The 13,209-nt window shown below is 46.3% G+C and overlaps 1 protein-coding gene and 1 long non-coding RNA gene across 18 annotated transcripts in view; one reads left to right on the top strand and one right to left on the bottom strand.

The window, feature by feature from the left end:
* The window catches only part of GBF1 (golgi brefeldin A resistant guanine nucleotide exchange factor 1), a 137,086-nt gene that overhangs the window by 24,029 nt on the left and 99,848 nt on the right, over window positions 1–13,209 (bottom strand). For 11 of the 16 annotated variants that reach the window (XR_010146695.1, XR_010146697.1, XR_010146696.1 and 8 more), the window contains 6 exons: window positions 7,443–7,561; window positions 6,866–6,974; window positions 6,299–6,359; window positions 5,163–5,217; window positions 640–787; window positions 101–324 (listed from right to left, as the gene is read on the bottom strand). Coding sequence is in view for 12 of the 16 variants with exons in the window: in XM_009459126.3 (XP_009457401.2) it covers window positions 101–324; window positions 640–787; window positions 5,163–5,217; window positions 6,299–6,359; window positions 6,866–6,974; window positions 7,443–7,561 (716 nt within the window). In the remaining 4 variants the exon portion in view is untranslated. Of the gene's footprint in view, window positions 1–100; window positions 325–639; window positions 788–4,348; window positions 4,644–5,162; window positions 5,218–6,298; window positions 6,360–6,865; window positions 6,975–7,442; window positions 7,562–13,209 lie in introns of those variants that run through there. The other 5 variants (XM_063781119.1, XM_063781120.1, XM_063781121.1 and 2 more) reach the window with 3 other exon arrangements.
* Window positions 4,156–11,612, top strand: LOC107966821 (uncharacterized). 2 transcript variants are annotated; one of them, XR_001706815.4, is made up of 4 exons: window positions 4,156–4,246; window positions 5,282–5,441; window positions 7,449–7,615; window positions 11,267–11,612. It is a non-coding gene; the product is annotated as an uncharacterized LOC107966821 (long non-coding RNA). The 2 variants fall into 2 exon arrangements; XR_001706814.4 differs by having other exon boundaries at window positions 4,157–4,246; window positions 5,371–5,441.

Here is a 13,209-nt window from a genome sequence, read left to right as displayed (position 1 = left end):
CAAGCTTCTTTCGAGCCAAGTCCTGCATAAAGGATCCAAAGGATCAAGCCAATTCCCACACTGGAATACTGAAGAGGGACATTAAAAATCAAAGCCATACCTGGAGGTCAGGCTGCTCGGGAACACCTAGCTCACTGCTTCCAGGCTCTGTAGCTGTGCTGTACCCTGGAGAGCCAGGTTGCTCTAGATCAGTAAGGTCTTCCTTGGAAGTGGTTTGGGAGGAGAATTCCAGGCCACTGTCTGTAGAGGGACTGACCACTGCTGAGGCAGCTTCTGAACTTGCAGAGGAGATGGGAGTGGGCACATCAATGAAGGGCATGCCGCCTGCCAAGAAAAGTATGTGACGCTTGAAGGAGAAGAAAGAGGCTGTGGGCAAAACAAACCCTCTATGGTACTAGGGTCTCTGTTTCCCAGATTACATGCTTATCTTTGCATATATTGGTCTCTAAAGTTGTCAGAGAACAACCTTAAGTCACTGCATAGTTGCTGAATGGTCACACTCTGATTTGACCTGGAGTTTCCCTTTTTGTTCTCAGCACCAAAACCAAAGCCCCTCGGTTGGTCTTCAATTTCAAAATCCCTAAGAGAGAAAGGAGCTCTTCTTTTGTCTAATCAGAGGAAGTAGTCCAGGGCACTCACCAGTGAGGTTAGATGATAAGGTGGTTCCATTGGGAGTGGGCAGCTCTGAACCTGGTGTGACTTTGGTCATATGGCGTGGGGGCCGAGGGGATCTCTTCTGTTTCTTCCATTTGGATGAATCACTCATGCCTCCGGCTCTCATTTTCAGCTGGAAATATCATACCCCATTAACAATGGTATTCAAACTAAGACTCTATCCCTATTAATCTCCCTTCATTTAGTCCTGCTGATCTCTAGAAAACAAGCTATACCCCATATCTTTGCTAAAGTAAGACTCTAGACCATCAGTTCACATTCCTACTCTTCTAACTTGGCTTCTACATTTACCACTTCACAGGTTGGCATGGCAGCCTCCATGTAGAAGGTGACATTCTGTTTCTGGGCTGGTCATTGGTAGGGCCAGTCCTCACACTTATCACTCTGCTTCTCTGGGTCCTGAGTGTTACATTAAGCAGGAAATCCTGAGTCCTATGGATGATGCATGACCCTCTTGCAGAAAGTGTAAGGGCAGGGTTTCCTTTGCCCTGACACTCAGTTCTACAGGTGCATGGTCTCCCGGCTTTCCTCCTCAACTAGCTTGTAGAGCAGCCTCCTACTTGTAGTTTTATCCAACTATAAGAGCCTATTCCTTCCTGTCCTGGTTTTCTTACTGGTATGTGAGCTGGGCCTAAGCCATAAACATATATTTTTTTTTTTTTTTGAGACAGAGTCTAGCTTTTCCACCCAGGCTGGAGTGCAGTGGCACGATCTCAGCTCACTGCAACCTCTGCCTCCTGGGTTCAAGTGATTCTCCTGCCTCAGCCTCCTGAGTAAATGGGATTACAGGTGTGGACCACCACGCCTGGATAATTTTTGTATTTTTAGTAGAGACAGGGTTTCACTATGTTGGCCAGGCTAGTCTCTAACTCCTGACCTTAGGTGATCTGCCTGCCCCGGCCTCCCAAAGTGCTGGGATTACAGGTGTGAGCCACTGCACCCAGCTAACATATCTCTTACTCTCTGGAATTTCTGTATCAGATTGGTCAAAAGCTCATTCCTTGGAGTTAAGGAAGGACTGGCCTCCCAGTTTCTTTGTGGAGTTCAGGATAGAAGGTCATGTCACGCTGCTGCTGTGCTCTCTGCTGCTCCCAATTTGTTATATCAATGAGACCACCTGTCCCTCTGGCCCTCTCACTATTGGTCTTTCCAGATGCAGTTTTATGTTGTCAGATGGTAAGGCCACTGATTCCTTGACTCCTTGCTCTGTTGCACTCCCCTCTTGTTGTATTTCTGTTCTTCCTATAGCTTACTTTTAGTGGCAAGGGACAATCTCTATCACCTGTTAACTATTCCCTAGGATCTGTGTTTTTATGTATTTCCTCCATTCTAAGTTCAAAGTTACTTTGTTTAGGCCCCCCCCTTTTTTTTTTTTTTGAGACAGAGTCTCACTGTGCCACCCAGGCTGGAGTGCAGTGGCGTGATCTCGGCTCACTGCAAGCTCCGCCTCCTGGGTTCACGCCATTCTCCTGCCTCAGTCTCCTGAGTAGCTGGGACTACAGGCGCCCGCCACCAAGCCTGGCTAATTCTTTATGTATTCTTAGTAGAGACGGGGTTTCACCGTGCTAGCCAGGATGGTCTCGATCTCCTGACCTCGTGATCCGCCCGCCTTGGCCTCCCAAAGTACTGGGATTACAGGTGTGAGCCACTGCGCCCGGCCCAATTTGTTTTTTAAACCCTGATGTTTTCTCAGTTGGGTTTGAACTCAGTCCCTCTACAAAGTCATTCTAAACTATTCCTAGACTGATAGACCATTCTTGGATTGGACCATTCCTGGATTGGGCAATGGCAACACTCTTCCAGAAACCATTAGAATGACTCTAAAGAGAGCAGAAGCACTTTTTCTCTCTGCCTCTTCCTAAAGGCTGAATATATCCTATTGTCCATGGCCTGTTCAATTCCTTTTGATAGTGAGGGATTGACTCCCTTCCTCAAGCTCCCCCAAGCTCTCAGAACCTGGGTAATCTTTGATTCCTTGCTTAGAAACCACACAATTCTTCCATTCCTACCCATAGCTCCTTCCAATAAAGATGAGGCTGAACAGCTGAGCCCTTCCTTCCCCCAGCTCTTAGTAACATAGCAACAGCCTCATACTGGATTTATACTTCTAGATGATCCATCTCCAAAATGCCTGCAGTCATATGCTTAGAACTGAGCTTCAGGTGTACTGACCGCTATAGCTAAGGAGGAAGCAAAAGGATTCTCTCCCCAGGAACCACTGGAGCTCAACTGGATCAAGTTCATAGTAAAAAATGTTATGGGAGAAGAGTCCGCCAAACATGCAAAAGGGCAAGAGGCCAAGAGATCAATGAGAGACCTCCTGGCTCTACTGGCAGTTATCATTGAGCTCCCAAAAGTACTAAGAACTGGATCTACTTTTATGAGGTAGCCTTTCTCTCCAGGAGGCTCCCCCATTTCAGGGACTCCAGACAGTCCTACTTCCACCGAGAAGCCAGTCAGTCATTGAGATTCCTTCCCATACGAGGATCAGTTTTTCACGTTTCCTTCTCTATCTTCTGCAAAGCTTGCTCCAACCTGATCATTTCAATTAGTGTTCTCAGCCTGCTGGCTGGAGTAGGGGCCAAGAGGCTGCCAGTTCTCACGAATGCCTCAGCCCTTAAAAGGTATAGCTATTCTCCCTCTCCTAAGGTCTGAAGGTGTGGGGTGGGCAGTAGGTATTCATGGAATTCTACGCCACCTTATCTGTATGACTCTGTATTCCAAAGGACAGTGTAAGCTTTACAAAAAAGGAGCAGGTCCCAGGTTAATAATCATGGCAACATGCTGGATAGCCACTAATGAGAGCTGCAGCTTGAGACTGTGCAAGCACACAAATGAAATGACACAATGCATTCAAAGAGAACATGGGCCAATGGACTATCTAGCTAGGTGTACATACACAGAGTTTTTTTACTTTCAGTGACCTGTATGTCCACAACCACACCTTCAGCATGCACACTCTTGTGATGGACAGCCCAGACAGCCCACACCTCCTTCTCTCCCCTTTCTTCCTAAGGCAGGTATATGCAGATTAGGGTAATCTTTAGCTTGGATCCCTCCCCTAAGCTCCCCTATACCTTGACTTTTAGAGGACAGAGGGCATCTTCACAGATCCCAAAGTATTCCCAGTGTCCTGGGCTATCCTGGCACCTGGCTTCTTTCCATCAATCTAGAGTTCTAATCCTTGGAATGACCTCTTTAATGGTAACCAAGAAAAAAAAAAAAAAAGATCCCAACTAGATGGACTACCCTTTCCCTCCAAACCCAGTCCAGGTAATCCAGATAGAGCTGAGGACTGTGCTTAAGCTCTCTATGCCAGCTCTGAGACAAGGATAAGGTAGAAGGGGGAAGGGTCTTGCTTGAAGGTCCCTCACAGTTTCCCTAGAAATGGTAGATCTTAAGCCTCCCCACAAGGTAACAGCAGACCCCAGGCTTTCTAGGCTAACTATGTGATGTTCAAGTCTTCCTTCTCCTGTATCCAGGCAACCAGATGCCCCAGGAGAATTCCCAACACTGCAAAGCTACAATCACGTGCAACTCTTCCAAAGCCGTGCTGTGTTACTAGGGAGGGGTAAGTTGTGCTCTACACAATGGAAATGGGACCCAGGTGTTATATATAAAAACTAAACATTGAAAGAAATAAAAAGGGGAAGGGAAAGAGAGGGAGAGAGACCTTGAGGTTCTTAAAGAGTAGTACCCTCTCTAACTGGTTCAGGGCTTTGGTCTGCTCCCCACTACTTAGCTCCAGTTTGTTGAGGAGACATGGAGATATCTGCGAAAGACAGGCAAACGCACGATTTAACAGTGAAATAAACTCAGACACATACCAACAGGGAACAGGGCAGGAATGGGGATGGATGACAGGGGAGAGGAGAAGGTCAGGTGCATGCATCACACAGCTAAGGGTCATCTCCATAGGTAGACCCTCTTAGGGCTGCAAGCGGAATCCTCATCAGAGGCCCGTGAAGTCCAGGGCTTCAGTTCAAGATAGAAAGAAGCCATTCTTTTGACCACTATTCTTCTCCTAGCAGTTTAAGAACCCTTTGGTTCTTAACTTGACTAATCTCTTCAATACAGACTAGCACAAGCAAGAGCCCAGTCTAATTCAGCATTGAGGTAGGATTTGGGACATAGCCTCTCTAGGCCTTCTACCTGCGGATAAGGCTAAGTCTTGAGGGGATGGCAGGACTTTCATCTTTGTCAACAGACATTTTTAGCCAAGACTGATGGGTACCATGCAGTTTCCATGAAGAACTGGCTCACCAGCTTACATGGTGGTTCAGAGATAGGCCAGAGCAGAAAAGCTGAGGAAGGGATATATCTGGAAGAGAATACATTTCTCACTAAAGGAGTGAGAGCTACTTCTAGATTCCAAGCAGACCTGTTTAGGCAAAAGCATATCTTTGCTAAGCAAGGTTACCCCAAGGCACTGAAGTTGGGAGATTAAGGTTTGGATGAGGGACAGCAGATCAGCTCTCAGATCATACCTTCTTCATGTTGGTCCCCACATAGTTCTTGGGTTCTTCTTTAAACTGAGGTAACCTATAAGATAGAAAATCCATCAACTGTCATTAGGGATAATGACAAATGTCTCCCTCCATGCCAGCCACAAACCAAAGGTGCTCTGAGCCAGAGCATGCCCTGTGTCTTAGAAAAGGCTACAAAAGAGAAGCAGACTAATTTCATCCTTTTCAGAGCTTCATCAAAGAGCCACAGGAATCGGGGGATGTGTGACATGGACAAAAGGAGGTAGTTGTGAGAGCAAGGTAAGTGCCCTTGGAGTGTGGAGGCTCTTTTTATCCTGAGACTGATTCCTTCCTGCTTATATTTACTTGGCAAATACTGCTGCCAAGAGATGGGGGGAGGGCAGTCTATCAAAACCCTAGGAGAGTGGGCAAAAGAGAAGAATTAACAGGCAGGTTGAAGTTTTGAAACCAGTAAATTTGAGCCTGAGGAGCAAAAAATTCTTTGCAGCAGGATCCAAGGGCAGTCTAGTCTGTAGATAATAAGGATTATTATCTATAGATTTGAGAGCAAAAGGAAATCCCAGAGGAAGGTTTAAAGCCATTGCCTCAGCTCTTCTGTGAGTCTGTTGAAAGGAGGTGCAGGAAACAGGCCTAGTATGAAAAGGCCTCCTAGGCCCTAGGCTAAGGGCCTTACCGAAGGGTAACCAACCATCTTGGTTTGCCTGGGACTGAGGGGGGTTTGCCAGGATGCAGAACTTTTAGTGCTGAAATCAGGACAGTCCCAGGCAATTCACAATTGCTAGTCACCCTAATTTTGGCCCTCTCCCACAGAAATCAGGATCCCTTGAGTTTGGCTTCCTCTCTGGGTTCCCTTTCCCAGCTGCTACCTGCACAGAAACAGACACAAATTTGGGAAGCAGAATGAGGTCTGCTGGCCTATATTAAATAACCCTCTGCCTCCCCGTGAGGCCAAATCAGCTCCCTCCTCCTTCTCCCTTGCTCAGTAACCCTGGGCCCAGAGAACTACCCCCCATCCATAATCCCAGTGGCCTCTGATGCGGCTGTGGGGTTGGCCAGGTCCCTGACGTGGCTGTGTAGAAGCAGGCAGACTCAAGAGGCCTGGGCAGCCGGGCTGAAGCAAACAGCAGCAGGTTTACCTTGTGAAGAGCAGCTGCACCATGTCTACGAGAGTGTGCTCTGCGGATTTTCTCAATAACTCTGCACAGGCAAAAACAAATAACACAGGTGTCATTACTTGCTGTGCTATTATCAAGAGGGTTCTCAGAGCAGACTCCCCTCCAAACCTTGTTTACCAAGGATTATGCCAAACTTATTAAAACCAGCTCCAGCTCAGCCTGGCAGCCAGAACTTCACTGGCCCACTAGGTGGCACTACTGAGTCAGGGAAAAAAGGGGAGGTATAGATGTGTTCTAGGGGGTTGCAGGTTGGTGTCAATCCCAGAAACCCCAAGAGAGGGTGATTTGGTGCCTGGGCTAAGTCAATCTGGGATCCATCCCAACTCCTGCCCTGGCATAACGGGCTGAGGTCTCTATTCTAGCTTCACAATAGCCAAGTACAGACATTTCTTCTAGACCCCTATGATCGCATGAGATAGATGATGGAGAAGTCCTGAATTTTCCATCTCTCTGGGAAGACAGCCTCCTGTATTCATACTCAGACACTGGCCCCAGGAATGGTGAAGGGGCTAATATCCAAGCACCTACCACTGAGCCTCATTTCAAAGCAGATCCGGAAGCAAGACTGCATAATCTCACACACAGATTCATTGGTTAGGTGGGCACCCACTGGGGTTAGCAGCAGAGTCCGTAGAACCTATCAGGAAGAAAAAGGAATTACTGTGATAAACAAGGTACTGAGAGGTACTCGAGGGTAAGAGAGAGGGGTTAGCAAGAATGCTGACCTCACCTCAGCTTGGTAGAGAGGTCTCCAAGAAGCTTGTCCTTGGAATTGTTTCTTCACTTTTTATGACCCTGACATATTTCAGAACTCATTCTAGCCCTAGCCCATGAGCCCAAGAGATGGACGGCACAAATACAGTCTGCCAGAGGTACAAGTGTATTTAAGGCTTCTGGTATTTGACATCACTTCATATAAAGCTTTTACTGATTTTCCTTAGAAAAAGCTTTTACTTTGGGTACCCCAGCTGCTTGTCTGGAAACAAAGTAGCTCCCCTAAGCCCCAGTGGAGTCAAAACACAGCTTCATGCTGTGGGCAGAGTAAGTAGAGTCTGCGGCACCAGCCCCTGGCCATTAGCCTAATTGCTATTTCCCTGTCGCTTACCTGAAGGATTTTCATCAGGACAACTTCATCACTGGCAGGATCCGTGCCCACAAAACGAGCATGGGTGACAGCATCTGCCATGTTCTCCATGCCCTCTGCTGTGCCCTCATGGGTGGGATCTGCTCCAGCGAAAAAGGAAAGATTAAGTGATGTGGAGAGGAGAGAGATAAAAGGTAAGGCAGCCTGTCTAGCTTTGAGAGACAGTTTTTCCTCTTCAGTTCCCTAACCCGTGGCTCCTTGAGCTACCTGAGAATTTTTGCCCACAACTGATTTTTTTTTTTTTTTTTTTTTTTTTTGAGACAGAGTCTCACTTTGTGGCCCAGGCTGGAGTGCAATGACGTGATCTCAGCTTACTGCAACCTCCGCCTCTTGGGTTCAAGAGATTTTCCTGCCTTAGCCTCCCGAGTAGCTGGCATTACAGGCGCCCACCACCATGCCCAGCTAATTTTTTTTTGTACTTTTAGTAGAGATGGGGTTTTGCCATGTTGGCTAGGCTGGTCTTGAACTCCTGACCTCAGGTGATCCACCTGCCTCGGCCTCCCAAAGTGCTGGGATTACAGATGTGAGCCACTGCACCCGGCCCCATAACTGGTTTTAACGAGCTCAACACAAAATCCACTGGGTAAAACTGTGGTTCTCAATTGCTGGACCCATACCACAAAGTTTTGATTTTGTATGCCCAGAGTGGGGCCTGAGAATTTGTTTCTAACAAGACCCCAGTTGAAGTTAAACACCACCGAGCAGGGGACCATACTCTGGGAATCACTAGTATAAATCTACTAATTTCATAGACGAGGGGCCTGGAAACAAGAGTTTTTGACTCAGAACAAGAACCAGGTAGGGCCAAAGCTTGTGGCCTTTTCTCCTTTCATCTTTCAACACAGCTTCTCTCTCTGGTTGCTTTTGGAGTTTTGTGTTCAGGCGCAACTGAATTAGGGGAGCAGGAGGAGGAAACGAACACTCACTGCCACCAATACTCATATCTGAGTGCCACATCACAGCAGATTGAAGACTTTTTTTTTTTTTTTTTTTGGAGATGGAGTTTCGCTCTTGTTGGCAGGCTGGAGTGCTATGGTGAGATCTTGGCTCACTGCAACCTCCGTCTCCTAGGTTCAAGCTATTCTCCTGCCTGAGGCTTCCTGAGTAGCTGGGATTACAGGCATGTGCCGCCATGCCTGGCTAATTTTGTATTTTTAGTAGAGACAGGGTTTCTCCATGTTGGTCAGGCTGGTCTCGAACTCCCGACCTCAGGTATCTGCCAGCCTCGGCCTCCCAAAGTGCTGGGATTACAGGTGTGAGCTACCATGCCTGGCCCAAAGACCTCTTCTTTAGTTTCATTCTTATTTAAAATAATATGACGACGAGCAAGAATCCTGTTTCCAGCTTAACAGGCATTAGGAGAGAAAAAAGATAAACTAAACAGGACTGGAGGCTGACTAGCTGGGGGTTAGGCAGGAGGGAGAATTTCAGCTGTACAGAATAAGAGGGGAGAAGCTAGAGGTCAGACAACCGGCACCACGCTGGAAATGAACACAAATGCTATTAAGCAGGGAACTCAGCTCCCATTCATGTATTAAATAGCCACGAGAAATAGCCAAATAAGTTGTCACCATCAAGGGTCTTGCCTAGCTCCTGCCCTAGGTCTGCTCTGAAGGATCCTTTCCAGAGCTGTTTAGTTCTAAAGGGGGAGCCTAAGTAGGGGGAAAGGGCAGGCATATGAAAAAGCTTTGTGAGTGACAGAGAAAGTTGCTCCAGAGGTGGCATGGTGTAATGCAGGAACACCCCCTAATTTTAGTCACAGGAATTATAAGATTGTTGTTATTTTTTCTCTCTCTCTCTTTTGAATTGAGACAGAGTCTCACTCTGTCATCCAGGCTGGATGGAGTCCAGTGGCATGATCTCGGATCACTGCAACCTCTGCCTCCTGGGTTCAAGCAATTCTCCTGCCTCAGCCTCCTGAGTAGCTGGGATTACAGGTGCCTGCCACCACACCCAGCAATTTTTGTATTTTTAGTAGAGATGGGGTTTCACCATGTTGGCCAGGCTGGTCACAAACTCCTGACCTCAGGTGATTCACCCACCTTGGCCTCCCAAAGTACTGGGATTACAGGCTTGGGCCACTGTGCCCAGCCCATTTTCTCTTTCTTGGTACCTGAAATCAGAGAGTTCCTGAGCCTAAAGCTCAGGGGATGGCTGAGAACCTAAACTTTTTTTTTTTCTTTTTTTGTTTTTAAATAGACAGGGTCTTGCTCTATCGCCCAGGCTGGGGTGCAGTGGTGCAATCATGGCTCACTGCTGCCTCGACCTCTGGGGCTCAAGTGATCCTCCTACCTCAGCCTCCTTAGTAGCTAGGACTACAGATGTGTGCTAACATGCCAGGAGAATTTTTGTATTTTTTATAGACATGGGGTTTCCCCATATTGTCCAGGCTGGTCTTGAACTCCTGGGCTCAAGTGATCTGCCTGCCTGGACCCCCAAAGTGCTGGGATTACAGGTGTGAGCCACTGTGCCTGGCCCCCAAACATTTCTCTTGCAATGATAAGCCAGAAGTCTTTTACTAATTGTGAATGTTTCCTCTTTTTCTTCTGTCCTCATTAGCCTCCGACACCACATCAAGACTTTCTTTGTCCTATTTACAGTGTCCTTCTACTCAGCACTGGGAGTAGTTACTTTAGAGGTCATGCAGAAGGAAGCCAGTTTCATGACATATAGTAAAATGGGGTGACCCAGCTCCTCCTATCACACCACCTCTCCACGTTTCTCCCGATCAGCACAAAAAAATCCCATACTCTCAGGGCCTCTATCTCATAGCCCTGCCTGACAGTCCCTACCCAGGCCACCAGGGCCCACATAGGAAACCCAGGTCCTTCTCAGTGTTGTGTAGCATTTCAGAGATAAGTGAATAGTAGCCTTGTTCCCATCTCACAAGGCTCCTGGGGATCCATTTCTTCCTCTCTTTCAGTAATCTCTCTTGTTAAGGTGTCTTTTAAATTATTACTTTGAATCAGACACTCCTTCCATCCCCCAACCAGAATAGATTCAGAGAGACTCCATTAACGGGGTTTAAGCTCTACTGATCTCTTTGTAGTTCTTGTCCCCTGAGGTTGAATGAAGTAGCAAAGTTAATTTTCTAAACAGGCAGTTATGGGCTGGGCACGGTGGCTCATGCCTGTAATCCCAGCATTTTGGGAGGCTGAGGTGGGCAGATTGCCCGAGCTCAGGAGTTCGAGACCAGCCTGGCCAATACAGCGAGACCCCATCTCTACTAAAAATACAAAAATTAGCTGGGCGTGGTGGTGCATGCCTGTGGTCCCAGCTACTTGGGAGGCTGAGGCATGAGAATTGCTTGAACTCAGGAAATGGAGGTTGCAGTGAGCCAAGATCACACCAGTGCACTCCAACCTGGGCAACAGAGCGAACTGTCTCAATAAAAACCAACAAAAAATAAAAATAAAAAGGCAGACTAGAGTGACAGGTCTTTGACAAGAACCATAGGCAAGGCTTGCTAGCAACCCATGAAATCCATGGCACAAAAATTCTGGTCTGGCAGCTGTATGGGGCCAAACAAAAGGCTAGTCCTTGGAGGATCTAAAATAATCCCTGAAACCTTGGATCATAGGAGCAAGAGACAGGAGTTTTCTTCTAGAAGAGCAGCCTAAACCCTTCTTTAAAATGTCCTCCTCTTCTGGCTACTCTGGAACCAACTTCAGGGAAATCTGCCAATCCCATCTCCTTTGCTTTCTTGGCTTTCATACACTCCTTCCTGCTCCTTTTCTCATGCCCACTGCAATCACCACCTCCAGCATTCTCCTTTCCCACCACAGGAAACTCCAATGACCAGCTGGCCTGAGGTCTCCAATGACCAGCCTGTCTGCCAAGTCCAGGAAGGGGAAAGAGTAACACCAACAAGACAGCAGAGGGAAAAGTCACAGCAGCGGCAGCCACTGGAGGCTGTGAAGAAAGATGACCTGCAGGTGGTGCTCAGGGCAAGGCTGGAAGTGGCTGGGCCTGATTTTGTTTAGGAAAAGTATGAAGCTGGGACTAGGGTGTCGAAGAGGCTGATGCAACTGTTCAGAAGCTAGTTGGTACCCAGGATTCCTGCTCAGGATCCTGAATGCATCAGCTAAGCAAATCCAACATTTCTAGAATAAAGGGTTTTCTTGCTCTGAACTGAAGACTATTTTCTTTTCTGGCTAGCTAAAGCCTGAGCCTTATCTTTTCTTGTCTCCCTGCTTAAGAAACAAAGACAGCTGCCTGTTTTCTATATTCTTCATCCTTGTACATGGGCTGCCAATCGGGGAAAATGAATTCCCAAATTGAGTGTCAAGACCAACTAAAAAAGAAATCCAAAGAAAGACACCATGAAGAAATTTAGAGATAAACTACAGATTAAGGGAAATATTTGGCCTAGATTAGGAGCAAATAATTGTAATGCTATGAAAGGCAATGGGTTAATATTCCTACCATACAAAGAACTCCTACAAACTGACATGAAAAACAAACCCAACTCAATTAAAAAAAGAAGTGAAGGACAGGAAATTCAAATGTTCAGCCTCCAGGAAATAAAAGCAACAAAAGGCTGAGTGCAATAGCTCACATCCGTAATCCTAGCACTTTGGGAGGCCAAGGTGGTGGATTTCTTGAGCTCAGGAGTTCAAGACCAGCCTGGGCAACATGGAGAAACTCCACTTCTACTAAAAGTACAAAAACTAGCTGGGTGTGGTGGCGTGTGCCTATAGTCCCAGCTACTTGGGAGGCGGAGGTAGGAGGATCACCTGAGCCCGAAGGTCAAGGCTGCAGTGAGCCGTGATTGTGCCACTGCACTCCAGTCTGGGTGACAGAGCAAGACCCTGTCTCAAAAAATAAAAACAAAATATCATTTTTTACTTACCAAGTTGGCACAAATAAAACTGATAATATTCAGTGCTGATGACAGGGTAGGGAAGTAGAAATTCTCAATCACTGCTGGTGGAAGTATAAATGATGTAACCTTTTGGGGAAGCAACCTGGTAATAGCTATAAAAATGCAATATGCACGTGGTCTTTAATCCAGAAATCCCAAGTTCAGAAATCTTTCATACAAGAGTAAAATTAGCAATAAGGGGCCGGGCATGGTGGCTCATGCCTATAATCCCAGCACTTTGGGAGGCCGAGGCAGGTGGATCACAAGGTCAGGAGTTCGAGACCAGCCTGGCCAATATGGTGAAACCCTGTCTCTACTAAAAATACAAAAATTAGCCGGGCGTGGTGGCACAAAATGGTGAAACCCCATCTCTACTAAAAATAAAAATTAAAAAAATTATTAATAAGGACATGTGATCAAGGATGCTTATATTAGCATTATTTATGACTTCAATAGGAAACAATCTTAAATATTAAGAATGAGCACATGAATTGTGTTATATCTATATTACACTATGGAAATTATAGAGCTACTAAAAAAAATCATACAAGGGGCTGAGGGGAGAGAGAAATGGGGAGTTATTGGTTAATGTTAACTCCCCATTATGTTAAGTTTCTATTTGGGGTAATAAAAATGTTTGGGAAATAGATGGTGGTGACGGCTGCACAACATTGTGAATGTAATTAATGCCAATGAATTGTAAACTGAAACTGATGGAAATGGCAAGTTTTATATATATTTTCTACAATATAAAAGAATAAATCAGATGAATAGTTATATCATGTACATTTAAGTTAATACTATTTGCTTTTTTTTTTTTTTTTTTTTTTTTTGAGACGGAGTCTTGCTCTGTCACCCAGGCTG

This window comes from Pan troglodytes, chromosome 8, assembly GCF_028858775.2.
Source record: "Pan troglodytes isolate AG18354 chromosome 8, NHGRI_mPanTro3-v2.0_pri, whole genome shotgun sequence".
NCBI classification, from domain to species: Eukaryota; Metazoa; Chordata; class Mammalia; order Primates; family Hominidae; genus Pan; species Pan troglodytes.
The sequence above is the reverse complement of the archived record's forward strand: the minus strand, read 5'-3'. Positions and strand labels throughout refer to the sequence as shown.